The sequence below is a fragment of the Equus quagga genome, chromosome 12 (assembly GCF_021613505.1).
Source record: "Equus quagga isolate Etosha38 chromosome 12, UCLA_HA_Equagga_1.0, whole genome shotgun sequence".
In the NCBI taxonomy this organism is placed as follows: domain Eukaryota; kingdom Metazoa; phylum Chordata; class Mammalia; order Perissodactyla; family Equidae; genus Equus; species Equus quagga.
Window position 1 is genome coordinate 32,812,395 of NC_060278.1, and position 19,242 is coordinate 32,831,636.

At 35.5% G+C, this 19,242-nt stretch overlaps 1 protein-coding gene across 1 annotated transcript in view; it reads right to left on the bottom strand.

The window, feature by feature from the left end:
- CATSPERE (catsper channel auxiliary subunit epsilon) overlaps positions 1-19,242 on the bottom strand; it is a 253,986-nt gene that overhangs the window by 76,895 nt on the left and 157,849 nt on the right. The window contains exons 10-11 of the mRNA XM_046678004.1: positions 15,094-15,571; positions 8,502-8,944 (exon numbers count right to left, since the gene is read on the bottom strand). Coding sequence (XP_046533960.1) covers positions 8,502-8,944; positions 15,094-15,571 — 921 coding nt within the window. The remainder of the gene's footprint in view (positions 1-8,501; positions 8,945-15,093; positions 15,572-19,242) is intronic.

Here is a 19,242-nt window from a genome sequence, read left to right on the forward strand (position 1 = left end):
TACACATCTGGTACCCTGGTTTTGTGTCTGCCATCCAGAGGACACATCCCTTTATAGGCTGGCTCTGGTGGCTAGTTGGGCTTGTATTCATGGGTAGCAAACAAATAAACAGTTCTTAACTGGGTATCAGGCCAGGGCTCAGCACTGAAGGAGCAGACAAAAACATCCATCTCCCAGTCTTCCCCTGAAAGAGTTATATTTGGATACTTTAAAAGCTGCTGCCTGAGTGTCTGGCTTCCAATCAGCCTGCATGTAGGTGCTGACTGAGATAATCCCCTCTAAGGGACAGTCTGACAGGTCTGGCACACCCTCGAGCCACTAAGAATGAAGTTGCTGCTTGGACAATCACTAAGGTTTGAGAGACAGCCAAGAGCTAGGACAGGATTGAATGATAAGGCTCATCTCCTACATGAGTCCACTCCTTCAACACCAGGAGAGGTAGCTGTTCTATCTATTGCATAGAAACCAACACAGAAAGTCAAGTAAAATGAAGAAAGAAAGGAATACATTGTAAATGAAATAACAAGATCAAACCTCAGAAAAAGACCTTCATGAAATGGAGATAAGTAAACTACCTGATAAAGAGTTCAAGATAGTGGTCATAAAGACACTCACTGAGTTCAGGAGAAGAATGGATGAACAAAGTGAGAATTTCAACAAACAGAAAATATAAGAAATTACCAAGTAGAAGTCACAGAGCTGAAGAACACAATAACTGAACTGAAAATAAAATAGAGGAGTTCACAGCAGACTGGATGAAGCAGAAGAAAGGATCAGTGAACTCAAAGACAGGGCTGTGGAACTCACCCAATAAGAGCAGCAAAAAGAAGAATGAAAAAGAGTAACGATCCCTTGGGGACTTATAGGACATCATCAAGTGGAGCAACGTTTGCATTACAGGGGTGTCAGGAGGAGAAGAGGAAGAGAAAGGGGCAGAACACTTCTTTGAAGAAATAATGGCTGAAAACTTCTCTAACCCAGAGAAAGAAACGGACATCCAGATCCAGGAAGCCCAGAGAGTTCCAGAGAACATGAACCCAAAGAGACCCACACTAAGACACATCATAATTAAAATGGCAAAGTTAAAGACAAGGAGAGAATCTTAAAAGCAGCAAGAGAAAAAAAATTTGTTACCTAGAAGGAAGACTATCAGTAGATTTTTCAGCAGAAATTTTGCAGGCCAAAAGAGTCATATATTCAAAGTGCTGAAAGAAAAAAAATTCCAATCAAGAATACCCTACTTGGCAAAGTAATCATCAGAATTGAAGGAGAGATAAAGAGCTTTCCAGACAAACAAAAGCTGAAGGAGCTCATCATCACTAAGCTGGCCTTACAAAAAATGTTAAAGGGACTTCTTTAAGTTGAAACAAAAAAGTGCTATTAGTAACAGGAAAATATATGAAAGTATAACTCCAACTGGTAGGGGTAAATATATAGTAAAATTCAGAATGATCTAGTGTTGTAAAGGTGGTGGGTTAATCACTTGTAAAGCTAGTATGAAGGTTAAAAGACAAAAGTAGTAAAAATAACTATAGCTACAATACTTTGTTAATGGATACGCAAGATAAAATGATGAAATTGTGACATCAAAACCTAAAACATGAGAGGTAGAGTAAAAATGTACAGCTTTAGATTGCAATTAGACTTAAGTTGTTATCAACTTAATAGACTGTTGTAAACATAATTTGTCTTATGCAAGCCTCATGGTAACCACAAAGCACAAACCTACAGTAGATACACAAAGGGTAAAGAAAAAGGAATCTAAGCACACCACTAAAGAAATAATCACCACAAAGGAAGAGAGCAAGAGAAGAAGAAAGGAACAAAGCAATTATAAAACAGCCAGAAAACAATTAACAAAATGGCAATGAGTACATACCTATCAATAGTTACTTTAAATGTAAATGAGTAAATTCTATAATCAAAAAACATAAAGTGGTTGAATAATAATAAAAAAACCCCAAGACCCATCTATATGCTGCCTATAAGAGACTCACTGCTGATGTAAGGACACATGCAGACTGATAGCGAAGGGATGGAAAAAGATATTCCATGCAAATGGAAATTAAAAGGAAGCTAAAATAACATTACTTATGTCAGAAAAAATAGACTTTAAAATAAAGACTGTAATAAGAAACAGAGGTCAATCCAACAAGAAGATATAACATTTATGCACCCAACATAAGAATACCTGAATATATAAAGCAAATATTAACAGGCCTAAAGGGAGAAATAGACAGCAATAAAATAATTGTAGGGGACTTTAATATCTCACTTTCATCAATGAATAGATCATCCAGATAGAAAATCAATAAGGAAATATTGGCTTTAAACAATACGTTAAAACAGTTTGTCTTAACAGACATATCCAGAATATTCCATTCAAAAGCAACAGAATACACATTCCCCTGAAACACACATGAAACATTCTCCAGGATAGATCATATATTAGGCCACAAAACAAGTCTTAATAAATTTAATATGATTGAAATCATATCAACCATTTTCCCAACCACAATAGTATGAAGTTAGACACCAATTACAAGAGGAAAACTGGAAAATTCATAAATATGTGGCGATTAAACAACATGCTACTAAACAACTATTGGGTCAAAGAATAAATCAAAAGAGAAATTAAAAAAATATTTTGAGACAAATGAAAATACAACGTACCAAAAATTATGGGTTGCAGCAAAAGCAGTTCTAAGAGGAAAGCTCATAGGGATTAAACGCCTACATCAAGAACAAAGAAAGATTAAAATAAATGACCTAACTTTACACCTCAAGGAACTAGAAAAAGAAGAATAAATAAACCCCAGCGTCAGTAGAAGGAAGGAAATAACAAAGATCAGAGCAGAAATAAATGACATAGAGACTAAAAAGACAGTAGAAAAGATCAGTGAAAATAAGAGGAATTTCTTTTTGAAAAGATAAACAAATCTGACAAACCTTTGCCTAGACACACCAAGGAAAAAAGAGAGGACTCAGTAAATAAAATCAGAAATGAAAGAGGAGACATTACAACTGATACCACAGATATACACAGGATCATAAGAGACTACTATGAACACATATGCCAAAAAATTGGACAACCTCGAAGAAATAGATAAATTCTTAGAAACATACAACCAAGACTGAATCATTAAGAAATAGAAAATATGAATGTACCAGTTACTCTTAAGGACATTGAATCAGTAATCAGAAACCTCCCAACAAACAAAAGCCCAAGACCAGACGGCTTCACTGGTGAGTTCTACTAAATATTCAAAGAAGAATTAATACCAATCCTTCTCAAACTATTCAAAAAAATAGAAGAAGAAGGAAACTTTCAAACTAATTTTACAAAGCCAACATTACCCTGATATCAAATCCAGACAAGAATGCCACAAGAAAATAAAATTAGAGATAAATATTTCTGATGAACATAGAAGCAAAAATTCTCAACACAATTTAGGAAACTGCATTCAACAATACATTAAAAGGATCATACACAATGATCAAGTGGGATTTATTTCAGGGATGCAGCTTGGTTCAACATGCGCAAATCAATCAATGTGATACACCATATTAATGAAATGAAGGATAAAAAGCATATGATATCTCAATAGATGCAGAAAAAGCATTTGAGAAAATTCAACATCCATTTATGATAAAAGCTCTCAATAAAGTGGGGATAGAAGGAATGTACCTCAGCATAATAAGGGCCATCTATGACAATCCCACAGTTAACAGGGTACTCAACAGTGAAAAGCTGAAAGCTTTTTATCCAACATAACACTAAAAGTCCTAGCCAGAACGAGTAGGCAAGAAAAAGAAATAAAAAGAATCCAAATAGGAAAGGAAGAAGTAAAACTGTCACTATTTGCAGATGACGTGATATTATATATAGAAAACCCTAAATACGCCACCAAAAAGCTGTTAGAACGAATCAACAAATTCTGTAAAGTTCCAGGATACAAAATCAATATACAAAAATTTGTTGTGTTTCTATACACTAACAATGAACTACCAGAAAGAGAAAGAAAAAAATTCCATTTATAATTGCATTAAAAAGAATAAAATACCTCGGAATAAATTTAACCAAGGAGGTAAAAGACCTCTACATTGAAAACAAGAAGAGACTGATGAAAGAAACTGAAGACGACATGAGTTACGGAATGATATTCCATGCTCATGGATTGGAGAAATTAATATTGTTAAAATGTCCATACCACCCAAAGCAATTTACAGATTCAATACAATCTTTATCAAAATTCCAATGGTATTTTTCATGGAAATAGAATAGACAATCCTAAAATTTGTATGGAACCACAAAAGACCCAGAATAGCCAAAGCAATCTTGAGAGAGAAGAAGAGGGCTTGAGGCATCATATTACCTGATTTCAAACCATATTACAAAGCTGTGATAATCAGAACAGTGTAGTACTGGCATAAAAACACACACAGTGATTAATGGTACAGAATATAGAGCCCATAAATAACCCATGCATTTATGGTCAATTAATTTATGACAAAGAAGCCAAGAATATACAATTGAGAAAGGATAGTCTCTTCAATAAATGGTGTTGGGAAAACTGAATAGCCGCATGCCAAAGAATGAAAATGGACCCCTATCATACACCATACACAAAACTCAACTCAAAATGAGATTAAAGACTTGAATGTTAAGACCTGAAACCATAAAACTCTGAGAAGAAAACATAGGCAGTAAGCTTTTTGACATTAGTCTTAGCAATGATTTTTTTGGACTTGACATGAAAAGCAAAGGCAATAAAAGCAAAAATAAACAAATGGGACTACATCAAACTAAACAGCTTCTGCACAGCAAAGAAAACCATCAACAATATGAAAAGGCAATCTACCAAATGGGAGAAAACAGTTGCAAATCATATATCAAGGAGTTAATATTCATAATATATGAGGAACTCAACAGTGAGAAAACAGCCCAATTAAAAGATGTGCAGAGTATCTGAACAGATGTTTTTCCAAAGAAGACATACAAATAACCAACAGACACATGAAAAGGTGCACATCATTACTAACCATCAGGGAAATGCAAATCAATACCACAATGAGATTTCACCTCACACCTGTTAGAATGGATATTATCAAAAAGATGAGATAACAAGTCTTGGCGAGGATGTGGAGAAAAGGGAACGCCTGTGCATTCTGGTGGGAATGTAAATTGGTCAGTTACTATGGAAACAGTATGGAGGTTCCTCAAAAAGTTAAAATAGAACTATCACATGATCCAGCAATTCCACTTTTGGGTGTGTATCAAAGGAAACAAAAACACTTTCAAAAAGATATATGCTCTTCTATGTTCACTGCAGCATTATTTAGAATAGCCAAGATGTGGAGGCAAGCCAAGGGTCCATTGATGGATAAATGGATGAATAAAATGTGGTATATGTACACAATGGAATATTATTCACCTGTAAAAAGAAGGAAACCTTCCATTTGTGACAATATGGATGGACCTTGAGGGCGTTGTGCTAAGTAAAATACGTCAGACAGAGACAGACAAATACTGTATGATCTCCTTTATATGTGGAATCTAATTGAAAAAAAAAAACCCAAACCCCCACAAACTCATCTACAGAGAACAGATTGGTCGTTACAGAGGTGGGGATGGGGGGTTGGCCAAAAGGGTGCAGGTGGTCAAAAGGTATAGACTTCCAGTCACAAAATAAATAAGTCCTGGGGATGCAATGTACAGCACAGTGAGTATAGTTATAATAACACTGTATTGCATATTTGAAAGTTGCAAAGAAAGTAGATCTTAAAAGTTCTCATCACAAGAAAAAAATTGTAACTCTGTGTGGTAATGGGTGTTAGCTAGGCTTATTGTGGTGATCATTTTGCAATATGTACAAATAGTGAATCATTATGTTGTACCCCTGAAACTAATATAATGGTATATGTTAATTGTATCTGAATGTAAAAAAAAGGAGTTAGATTAATTAAGGTATTCACAAATAATTTTTAAAATTTCAAAACTAACTTTTGGTGTAAATATCACTATGAAACCAGCTAGTAGCATTTAAACTTTTCAAAATTAAAGTTATCCACTTTTGTACATGGGTGTTATATTCTGTTTTTTTTTCAAAAGTGAATGCTTAGCACCATACTAGCCAATAATTAGTGTATGAAGGTACAGTGATCCAATCTGCACTATAGAAGCAAGGCTATAATAACACATTATTTATACTACTATAATTGATCAAATCTAAGATGCCATAGGTCATAAGACTCATCCTGATTTCAGAGATGTTAAATGTCAAAAAAAATCTGCCTTCAGAATTGATGAAATATGGTGGTGGTAGTAGTAGTAACAGCAGCAGTGGGCATAGTAGGCGCAGTAACACACATACAGTGCTTACTATGTGCCAGGCGCTCTTCTAAGTCTTTTCCATATATTAACTCATTTCATCCTCATAATAATCCTGCGAAGTAAATACTATAATAGTCATAATTATTATCATTACTTTGATGAGAGAACTAAAGCACAGAAAGATTTGAAAACTTGCTCAATGTTATCAGCTAGTAAATGACAGAGCCAATATTTTATTAAAACATGGGCGAAGAAAATACAGGGAAAATGTAAAATACAATAAATAAAGGGAGACTGAATCGATTTAAGAAACAAGGAGTCTATTTAACTTACTTTTCTGAGGCTGAGGTGCCCTCTCTTCCATTTCCCTGGGCTGAAGAATAGTGTAAATCTTTTCTGTTTTGTTCTTCCTCTATGCCCTTCCCCCATAACAGGCATAATGGGTATCTTTGCATCCTTGTAAAATGAATAATGCTTTTTTCTCGCTTGAGTTTTTTTGGAGCTGTTCGTAATTTTCATACATGTTACTGTATGATGGATCTTAGATAGTTTCTTACTCAACACTGTTTTTCACTCATTATATTTTAAGATCTAGTCATGTGACCACGCAAATCTAAATCAACTTTGTTTCTAAATCTGCTTATGCCAGATTGCATTATTATTGTAATTGTGGGATTAAATTAAATTTTTTGGACTGATGAAATATGAATATAAAAGGAAACTTGAGTTAATGTTTTTCTGAGAACTAAGCTGATTGCTTTGGAAAGTTTTAGTAAAGTAAGTCATTGAAGAAATTGCTGAACTAGGTATGAGCAAGATAACAGTAAAAGACTGGAAAAAAGTTATAAAAATCTAGAACTTTGGTTGCTTTGCCAGTGTCTTAAATTCTCTTTCCCCCTCTATTTTGAAGAAACTGAGATGGGAACTCAGAGTTGATGCACTGTTAATAGGGTATGCAAGAAACGAGATGAGGAACTCCAATAAGTGTATTTATTTCAAAGGAAAGTCTGTGGTCTTGTATTAAAAGATTGACTAATAAGTGTATATTCATTTATTTAAACTATAGTAAAATATTTCACACATATCAGTTTCATTTTTTATGATTCTCTGCTTTAACTGACTTGAAAATTAATTGAACATCTCCATTTCATTGTGTCAGTTAAGAGGCTCATTACAGTACATGCTTAAGGAAGCTGAGCCTAGAAAGCGGAAGTGGAACAGAATACACAACATTTGAGAAGAAATTGTGGTAACATGTAAAATTCTTGTGCTATAATATTAATCAGAAAAGTAGTATACAAAATAATATATACAGTACCTTTATATTTATTGTGGTAGATTGTTTGCAAAGATGGCGGTACTAATTCCTCCCCCTCCTGCATGCATGTCCCTTTACTGTATACGTTTGCTGTTCTTCCATTAAGACGTAGAGTCTATTTCCCCATTCTGTTAATCTGGGCTGGCCTTGCGAATTGCTTTGACGAATAGAATGTGGCCAAATCCAGGCCTCATGAGGCCTTGTGGCTTCTGCTCTCGCCATCTTGGAACACCGCTGTGGGACTGCCACACTAAGAAGCCAGGTCTAGCCTGGAGAATAGAGGCCACCTACAGCAGAGACAAGTGCTCCAGTTGACGCCCCCATACTAACAAGCCAGTGCTTGCAGCAACCACTTGATATGTGAAGGAGGCCATCTTAGATCATACTGTCCCAGAGAAGCCACCAGATGACCATAGCCTCATGTGTGAACCCAGATGACACCAGCAGAACTGACCAGTACTCACAACCCAAATTGTTGACCCATAGAATTGGTTGTTGTTTGAAGCTATTAGATTTTAGGGGTGGTGTTATACTACAATAGAAAGCAGATAGAACTCTGCAGAAAAGCCATGCATTAAAAAAAAAAAAAAAAGAAGTGCACAACATAATTGACAGTCAAAGAGTTCTGCAAGAATGTACTCTTTTAGGGGGCAGAGAGGCTTTGGATATTGAAAGTGAAAATTGTGGCTCAGGAATTGATGACTCATATTATTATTTCTTAGAAACTTTTGTATTTCTTAACATTTTCCAAGCTAAACCTAGAAAGGAAATCTGTTTTTTAAAAAATGTTAATATTACACTTTTATATTTATTAGAATCAAATGAAGAAATTTGAAAATATTAACTTACCATGGTTTTAGTACAGTATCCTGAGGCAATTTCATAGTGAACTTGTTCTTTTTGTTCTAGTATTTTTGGGCCATAAGATTCCACAATAATATACAGACCAACATTTTCTGGATAGACTATTTGGGCCCAAACTGACAGGTTCTGTCCCTTGTCCAAAAAGTAAAAAACGGTAAAAATATTATTATGAAATGCTATGTAGGGGCATTTCTCTTTTCTTTGGAAAGCTATACTTTCTGCTTCCAGTTTTAAGGGATATTCCTGTGGATGTATTGTGCCATTTTCAAAAACGTATATGAGATATACTTGACCCCATGCATTCATGGAAGTCACTGATTTTATTGTACTATTTGTCCATAAATGTAGCTTTACTGCATCTCTAATATTAATCTTGAAATAAAACATTATATTATTTTCCATTTTTACCACAATATTTCCAAAATAATCTGGAAAAAAGAGAGAAAAGTTTGTGTTATTCTAGGTAACCATAAATCCATGCTGTTTTATTTAAATGCACTTTTAACAATATAATTTCTTTTATGATGACTATTTATATACTTCAAGAAAAGTAGAGTGTGCAGGCACAAACCCCAAACCTCACATGATGCTAGAGAGCTTCTCTCCCACTTTATAGTAGAGCAGTTTTTTTTCCTGTGTATCTTTCTCCTTTCATTCATTATATCACTTTTATCTACATAGGAAAAAGAGCTGGAACTAGTGTATTAAATAATAGTGAGGATGAGCATGACAGGAGTGGCATTATTAGGAGCATTGTGTTTTGGACTGAATCGTGTCCTCCAAAAATGCATCTGTAGAAGCCCTAACTCCCACTGTGACTATGTTTGGAGGGAGAGTCTTTAACAAAGTAATTAAGGCGAAATGATGTCATAAGGGTGGGGCCCTCGTCCAATATGACTGGTGTCCGTATAAGAGGAGGAAGAGACACCAGAGATCTCTCTCTCACTCTGTGTGCACACAGAGGAAGGGCCATGTGAGGACACAGTGAGAAGGTGGCTACTGTCTCCAAGCCAGGAAAAGGGTTCTCACCAGAAACTAACCTTGATGACACATTGATTTTGGACTTCCAGCCTCCTGTGTTTAAGCCGCCCAGTCGGTGGGATTTTGTTATGCCAGCCTGAGCAGACTAATACAATTGGGATGAAGAAATGAGGGAGGGAGGTGGCACTTCTCCAGATTCACTTTGTAAATAACAGTCAATGTTTCTCCCTTAATAGAGTCTTATGCCTACTCATAGAGGTTGATAGACAATAAGTCTCTTAACCTCTTTGGTTCTGTATTCATATCTGTAAAATGAACAGCTGGACTAGTCAATTTCCTAGTTTTCTTTCCAGATACAACATTCTCTTCTAGCGGTATACTTCCTTCAATTTTCAAAAAGTAACACTTAGAGAGGACTGGCTGAAAGGAGGAAGGTGAATTCACAGAGTTAAGGAGGTTCAGAGTGTATTGTGCTTATACATCTCACATTTGGAATCTGAATAAATAAGTGACATTTTCACAAATTACCATAAATTATATTCTAATCAAGCTCCTAAATAGGAAATGCCATTTTTTTTAGATCAAAATACTTTAATGAGATATTCGTGTTAACATACATTTCCTTATAAAGTTAAGCTCCCATATAGTTATAATGTAAGTAGGAATTTGACAATATAATAATGTTCATGAAATTGTTACATTGACAGGTAAGGTTAATATGAAGTGTGGGATACTTTTTAGAGTGTTTTAGTAAAAGTGCAAGGGTAAAACACCCTTAATGCTGAGGCAGCACACACGGGAACCAAACCCCAGCGTCAACATGCTTATAGCCCTTCCCGTTCCGCTGCTGTGCATGGGGCAGAGCTGGGGGCTAAAGTGAGCTGGGAAACACAGTGACTGGGTCATTTTTCTCATATAACTTAGATTTCTTTATAAATTTAATTTTGCTTGGTTTTGGCAATAAGTTTAGCCAGGTTTACTGCATTCTTTGCCTTTTGTGCTTTGTGTGAGTGTCTCTAGGAACTACACAAGGTTGGAGGGGAGAAAAATGTGGGTGGATGATGTAATAAAATATATCTCTATATTGAATGAAAAAATAATTGCAGGATACATACTATACGATGATATATAAAATTTAAAACCTCACGAAACACCAAATATATATAGTTTTTGGATTTTATATAATGTCCAGCTCACTTGGTGATAGGGTCCCTGTTGTCTTTAGCTGGTCTTATCTCTCGCCACTTTCTGCCTCACACTCTACCATCTACTTCACACTGGACTAATTTCAGTTCTACAACTTTCTATGTTCTCTTCCACCTCCAGGTCTTTGTGATCTCAACCCTCTATCCCGACTAATGATCTAAGTTTTCTAATATATACTCTCCCCTGGTTTCGGTTTAGAAGTCATTCATTCCCTCCATGCTGATTTTTCTGATCTCATAAATCTGGATTAGATGGTCCTTCTATGTGCATTCCAGCACCCTTGCTTTTGGCTATCACATGCTCATTAAAAATATCATTAAGTGGGTCTGGCCCATGGCTGAGAGGTCAAAGTTCCAGGCACTCTGCTTCAGCTGCCCAGGTCTGGGGGTTTGGATCCTGGGTGCAGACCTACATCACTGGCCAAGCCGTGCTGTGGTGGTGACCCATATACAAAATAGAGGAAGATGGGCATAGATGTTAGCTCAGGGCTAATCTCCCTCAACAAAAGAAAGAAAAAAAAATTTAAGTGAACTTTGGATTAAGTATGAAGTAAAAGTAAAAATTAGGAATGATTTTAAAAATAATAAGAATAAGAACACTATATAAAGAAGTTTGTGGGATGCAGCTAAAGCTATACAGAGAAAGATTCATGGCCTTATGCTTATTTATAGCCTCAAATGTTTAGAAAACAAGAAAGACTGAATGAACTAATAATTGAACTTAAAAAGCAGGCAACATAACACCAAAGTTACAAAAAGAAAGCAGAAGTGAAGAATCAATGATGACAAAGCAGAAATTAAGGAATTAAATAAAAAAAGAAAGTAGATTTGATAAATAAAATTGAGTTCTTTTCAAAGGAACAGAAAACAAAACTAAAAACTTCTAAAAATAATAAGCAATATCTTGCAAGCCAAACTAACTTGGGGTGGGGCATGAAGAACATTATAAGTGAGAAAGAGAATATAATTATAGACACATAAGAAATTTAAAAATTAAAATGGGAAACCTTTCCAATATTCAAAAATGTAGATGAAATGAATGATTTCCTAGGAAAATACAAACTTCTAAAAGTGACTCAAGAAAAGATGAAAGATTTGAATAGATCAATTAGAGAAAATAAAAATGATGAAGAGATATGACATTTTTGGTTGGGAAGACCTGATGTTGCAAATATGCAATCATCTAATCAATAAATGTTTATTTAATGCCTGCTATGACTGCACACTGTTCTAGATACTTGGGAGGGATACATTAGTAAAAAAAGAGAAATATCTTTCTCTTGTGTAGCTTACAATCCTGCAGGGAAGGCAACCAACAAACATGAAAATAAGATTGTGTTTGGTGATTAAGGCTACAGTAATCAAAACAATGCAGAGCTAGTGCAGATAGATGAGTGGAATGGAACAGCCTAGAAACTGAACCCAGTTAACATGAGGAATAAATACATAATAAAGATGGCATTTCCAATCTGTGGGGCAAATTTTCTTAATAAAAGAGTGATTTGAAGGTAACACCAGCTTCCACTGGAAAAAATAAAAATAAAAAATAAAATGAGATTCCTAGCTTAAGCTAAAAATAATTCTAGGTGAATTCAAGATTGAAATATAAAAATTAGAATAATAAAAGAAAATATAGTATAATTTTTTTTAATTGGAAAGACTTTTCAAATTATGGTATTACGTCAGAAGTCACAAAAATTTTTTTAACAAATTTGACTGCATAAAAACACAAATTCTAAATAACAGAGTCCCTCCAAAAAGGTAGAAGAAATTACACACAAGAGAAAATATTTGCAGTATGTGTCAAAGATAAATGGCTAATATATATTATAAGTAAAAAGCATATCAATATCAATAAGAAAATAACCCAATGCAAAAAATATTTAAACAGCATGAATTCACAATCATAGAACATGACCAGTAAACACATAAAACTAGATATAACCTCTAATTATAAAATGTGTAATAAAATGAGAGTTATATATTTTTCTTCTTACTATGGGTAAATGTTAAACAGACTGTATGAAAACATACATTTTCAAATACTTTTTGGGAGAGTTTAGACTGTGACAACTTTTTCTGGAGGACAATTGGAAAGGATTTATCAGCTTTTTGAATATTCAGAGCTCTGATTCACGAATTCTATATCTAATAATTTGTATTACAGGAATACTTGTACAGGTGTACAAATATATATGTATATAAGCAGATTCTCTGCAGCATTATTTGTAATAGTAAAAGAGCTGAATCCTAATATCTGTTTATCCAAATATTTATATTCTTATTAGCTTAAATAATAGTGTAGATAAACAATGGAATACTAAGCAGCAAAGTGGCATTGTTTTTATATGTATTAGATGCATTGTTTTGAAAATATGCCTATTGTGTTTTGAATTTGCTGTTTTGAAAGTCTGAATGAATTCACAGGAAGTTGTTAATAGTGGGTTATTTGAGAAATGGGAATGAGGGCTGAGGGCCTTTAAATTCCTATCTCATACACTTAGGAATTGTTTAAACTTTTTGTTGTTGTTGTTAGGAAGATTCACCCTGAACTAACATCTGTGCCAATGTTCCTCTGTTTTGTACGTGGGACGCCTCCACAGCACGGCTCATGTGTGGAATATGTCTGTGCCCAGGATCTGAACCTGTGAACCCAGGCTGCCAAAGTGGAGCATGTGGAACTTTAACCACTCGGCTAAGGGGCCAGCCCCTGTTTAAACTTTTCATTTCAGTATTTCTGAATGGCCTTCAGTAGAACATTCAAGCTTTAAGGTCCTCTAAAATCTATCCCCAATTTATCATTCTAACCTTATCTCCTTATCATTGTGGCCAGTGACACAACTATGACCCTGCTTCTCTCTTGCTTAAAACTCTTGAGAATTCCCTAGGGGCCTTAGGAGAAGGTCCAACTTCTTCACATGGTTTATGAGGACTTTCATAATCTTGACTCTATTTCTCCAGAAGAGACTCCTCCCTTTCTTCTGGAGAACTCCGTTTCAGCCGTTTATCCTCTCTTGAGTCCTGAAATGTATCCTGTCCTCTCTGTCTCAGGGTCATTGGGCACACCATTCCCATCATTGTCTTCACTGCCTAACGAACCTCTACTTGCTTGGCAGTAGATCTCAGCTTAGACACCACTTCTTCGAGGAAATCTTCCCTGCCTCCCTGTCCCCAAATTTGGGTACGGTACCCAACCTATGTGTTTCTATATTGACTTTGTTATAGAATTAAGCATGTTGCTTTTATTTGCATGTTTACTTGTCTTTATCCTCTGCAATTTTGTAAAATCTGAGAGGGTGGGAATTGTGTCCAATTTACCATTTTATCTCCAACCCTGTGGAAAGGTGACTTGACTTGTTCATGGGTTTGAATACAGGTCTACTTAACTCTACATAACTTAACTCTAACTCTCAACCTGTTATAAGTTGAATTGCGTCCCTTCAAAAGACATGTTGAAGTTCTAACTCCCAGCGCTACCTCAGAATGTGACCTTATTTGGAAATAGGGTCATTATAGATGTAACTGGTTAAGATCAGGTCACACAGGAGTAGGGTGGGCCCTGGTGTCCTTATAACAAGACAGCATGTGGAGCCACAGAGAGATTGCTATGTGATGACCCAGGCAGAGATTGGAATGATGCAGCTGCAAGCCAAGGAATGGCAAGGTTTGACAGCGAGCCACCAGAAGCTAGGAAGAAGCAAGGAAACATTTCCCTTAGGTTTCGGAGGGAGCACGGCATTGCCAAAACCTTGAATGTGGACTGCTAGCCTCCAGAACTGTGAGACAATACATTTCTGTTGTTTTAAGCCAGCCGGTTTGTGGTACTTTATTATGGGAGTCCTAGAAAACTAATACAACGCTTATGCATACGTCAGTTACTTAGTAAATATCTGCTGACTGACCAAATGAACTTCTGAAAAATGAACTAGAGTTTGCCATTTCGCTATGTGAGATCAGAGTTACCATTAGTAGAATTCATAAGCTATCCATTTTTATTTATTTATTTTTTTGAGGAAGATTAGCCCTGAGCTAATATCTGCTGCCAATCCTCTTCTTCTTGCTGAGGTAGACTGGCCCTGAGCTAACATCCATGCCCATCTTCATCTACTTTATATGTGGGATGCCTGCCATAGTGTGGCTTGATAAGCGGTGCGTAGGTCCACACCTGGGATCCAAACTTGCGAAACCTGGGCCGACGAAATGGAACATGTGAACTTAAGTGCTGCGCCACCGGGCTGGTCCCCAAAAGCTATCCATTTTTAGTTGATAAAAAGTGCACCTTTACCTGTCCAAAACACCATACATTAGTGTACTTAAAATTGTTACATCTTCATAAGGAAGATGTCTATTATGAAATCTAGAAAAATCTTTTCAGAATAAGAATACCTCACCTGTAAAAACATCATGAATAATGCTGTTATCTGACAATCTTGATAGATTTCCAGATTCTGTAGGTGTCTGTAAAACTCCAGTAATGGTGAGATTGTGGTAATAATAGTAGATTCTATGTTTGTCCCATAGTATGAATTCTGGCATTGCTGAATACAGAAAACGTGGAATTAAAAAGCTGTCAATAGCGACATCTAATGCAAAGTCTTGGTGTGCCCACTCTTTGGAATCTTCGTTATATATCACAAGGTAAACCTTTTTGCTAACTGTACATGTAACGCAGTAATTTAATAACAAGGCAAGTTCCAAAGGGTGCGCCGTATACTCAACATTGTGTATAGTCAGAGTAGTAGCTGGTGATATATTTAGAAGTTTTTTCAGGTTTTCAGTAGTTATTATTTTGACAAATTTAAGACCAGTATGTCCAAGATAAACTTCATTTTCTGTCCAGATTGCCATGCTGCTTCTTCCTCTTTTGGCCTGTGACAAAATTGAAAATAATTAGAAAATCTTTGATGTTAGGGACAGCCCTAACAATTTCTGTCTTCTAATTTGCTATATGGGAAGAGGAATCCATCATAAACATATTAGATGGGAATTCCAGGGAGCCCCAGCTGTGGAATGAGTTTTCACCCACCCACAAGCTCTTTTCCATAGGTCTTCACTTAGGGCTTGGATGTAGGAAGCCAAAGTTCTTGGGGCAGGGCAGGAGAGCTGAGAGATCCCCCTGAGGCATTCAGAGCCTCTCCCAAATATAAAGCAATAACCTTCTGAAGATAGGGAGGAGGCGGGCAGCAAGGCAGCAAAGTTGAGAGAAATCCATCTGCATTCTGGATTCTCAGCTACCATACCCAGGAGAGTGGGACAGGAGAACTGAGAAAAACTCTCCTGAGACATGCTTGGCCTCTACCCAGAGCTACCCAAAGCAGTTTACTTTCCAAGATTAGGGGCAGGGAAGCAGGAGAGAGAGAGAGAGAGATTTCCCAAGGCACAAAGATCCAGGGCAGATGAGAGAGGAAAGAGAATTCCTCAGCAATCAAAGCTAGCAGTGACAGCTCTCCCAGAGTTTGGAAAGCTGGTGGCTCAGTTATAAAGTATGAAGAGATCTCTAGAATCTTGTCAGTGCTAACATCCCAAGCATGGCCAAAGAGAAAAAAACTATGATAAAACACTGAAGGATCTAGTGGAAAAGATGGGCAACATGAGTGCAGAGATGGGAAATTTCAGCTGAGATATGTAAATGATAAAAAAGAACAAAATGGGCTGCTGGCCCTGTGGTGTAGTGGTTTATCTCACGCACTCTGCTTTGGTGACCTGGGGTTTGCAGGTTCAAATCCTGGGCATGGATCTACACCTGCTCATCAAGCCATGCTGTGGTGCCATCCCACATACAAAATAGAGGGAGATTGTCACAGACGTTAGCTCAGTGACAATCTTCCTCAAGAAAAAAAAAGAGGAAGACTGGCAATGGATGTTAGCTCAGGGAGAATCTTCCTCTTCGAAAAAAAAAAGAACAACAAAATGGAAATGCTAGAAATAAAAAAAATATGATATCAAGAACAGAGAAATTATTAGATAGATTTAAGAGAAAGCTGGGAAAAGCAGTGGAAAAGAGTGGTGAACTTGAAGACAGATTAATAGCATGTATACAAACTTAAATACAAAGAAAAAACCAGAGCAAAAGAAATAAACAAGTCACCTAAGATCTGTGGAACAATATTAATTGGTCTCATTTATGTGTTTTAAATCCTAGAAGGAGAGGAAAAAGAGAATGGTGCAGAAGAAATATTTGAAGGGATAATGTCTAAGAATATCTCCAAATTAATGAAAGATGTAATTCTAGAAATCCAAGTTCAGTTGAACCTCAAACAGGATACATACAAAGGAAATCACACCTGGATACATAATAAAAGTGCTGAAAACCGAAGATAAAGAGCCAATTCTAAAAGCAGCTACAGCTAAGAAGATATTATATATATGAGAACAACGACATGAGTAATGGCTGACTTCTTACCAAAAATGATGGAGGCCATAACATAATGGAATGATGTCTTTATAAATTGCTTTAGAAACAACAAAAAACAACAAAAATCGCCTGTTATCTTATACTTCCTGTATTCTGTGAGACAGTCCTTCAAAAATGAAGGCAAAAAATAAAGACACTTTTGTACAGACAAATGCTGAGAGAATTTGCAATATGGGAAATTTTAAAAAGGTTTTTCAGTCTGAAGGGAAATGAAATCAGGAGGAACTCTGGATGCACAGACAGAAATAAAGCATACCCAGGAAGATGTATATAACAGATTTATTTTGCTATCAGCTCATCTATATATCTATTTATCTTTATGACAACTGACTTTTTAAAGCAAAAATATTAACAAATATCAATAACTATTTTGGGATGTATAGCATATTTAGAAGTAAAATATGAGACAAGAGCACAAAGGGTGGGTGGGGTATGAATGGAATTGTGCAGTTCTAAGGTTCTTACACTGTTGTGAAGTACATATTATTTGAAATTAGATTCTGATGAATTAAAGATGATTATTATAAAGCCAAGTGCAACCACTAAAAAAATGGCTTTGAATAAAAACTCAATATAGGAGACAACATAGAAATACTGAAAAATACATGATTCATCCAGAAGAAGACAAGAAAGGAGAAACAAAGGAACAAAGAAAAAGTGAGATTAATGGAAACAAATGCCAGAATGGTAGACTTTAACTCAACCATAGCAATAGTCATATTGAATCTAAGTGGGCAAACACCACAACTTAAAAGCAGGAATTGTCTCACTGGAGAAAAGGCAAGTGCAGTTTGTAAGAAAGGTAAAGTCACAGGTTGATAGTAAAAAGATAAACATACAGCATACAAACACAGCACGTAAGAGAGCTGGCACAGCTGTGTTATTATTATACATAGATAAATAAAGCCCAAACGAAATATCACTTCACATCCGCTAAAAGAGCTTCGGTAATAAAGATTGGACACACTAAAGGTTGGTGAGATGTGGAACTAAGTGAAAAAAGCTGCTATAAATATTTTATAATGTCTTAATTACTACAGCTTCATAATAAATTTTGATACGTGGTAGAAGCACTCCTTTGCTACCCTATGCCCTCCAAATCCTCAGCTCTTTATCCTTTCACATGTATTTTAGAATCAGTTTATTTCGTTCCACAAAGTAACATTGGGATTTTCATTGGAATTGCATCAAATATATTGACAAATTTGAGAAGAAATGAAAATTTTATAATATTGTGTTTCTACTCATGAACATGATATAACTATTTATTTAGTTATTAATATTTTTGATAATATTTTATTTTTATCTCCACCGAGATCTTGTACCCTTTTAGTGACATTTATTTCCAGATATCTGTAATTTTTTTTGTTCTATCTTGAATTTCTGCATGACTTTTAGAATCAGCTTCTCAATTTCTATAAAAATCCCATGGAGATTTAATTGCTGTTGTGCTGAATTTCTCAAGAACTGACATTTTAAGAGTATCGACTCTTCTCACCCATGACATGATATATGTCTCCATTTAAGTCTTATTTCACTCAGTAATGTTTTATAGTTTTTAAGTGTATAAATTTGCACCTCTTTTGGTCAGATCTATCCCTAAGTATTTAATATTTTTAAATTGTAAATAGTATTTTTGAAAATTTAAATTTATGATGGTTCATTTGTATGTTTGTGTATTTCATAGACAAAATTAAATGGTTTTTATATTTCATATAGAAATTTAATTGATTTTTTTATATTAATCTTGCATCCTGCAATCTTGGTAAACATACTTATTAGCCTTGATAGGTTTTGTATAGATTCCATCAACCTTTCTACATCTAATAATGTTGTTTTGTGAATAAAGACAGTGTTACTTCTTCCTTTCCAATATCGACGCATTTTATTTGTTTCTTGACTGCAAGAACTGCCAGTCCAATGTGGAATAGATGTGGTGTGAGCAGACATTCTTGCCTTGTTCTTATTTTAAGCGAGAAAGGCAATAAAGAAGCAAAGGAACAAAGAAAAAACGATGCTAACAGAAAACAAATACCAAAATGGTAGTAGACTTAAACCTAGCAGCAGCAATAATTACATTAAATCTACGTGGACTAGATAGTCTCCTGTCATCACGTTAAATCTA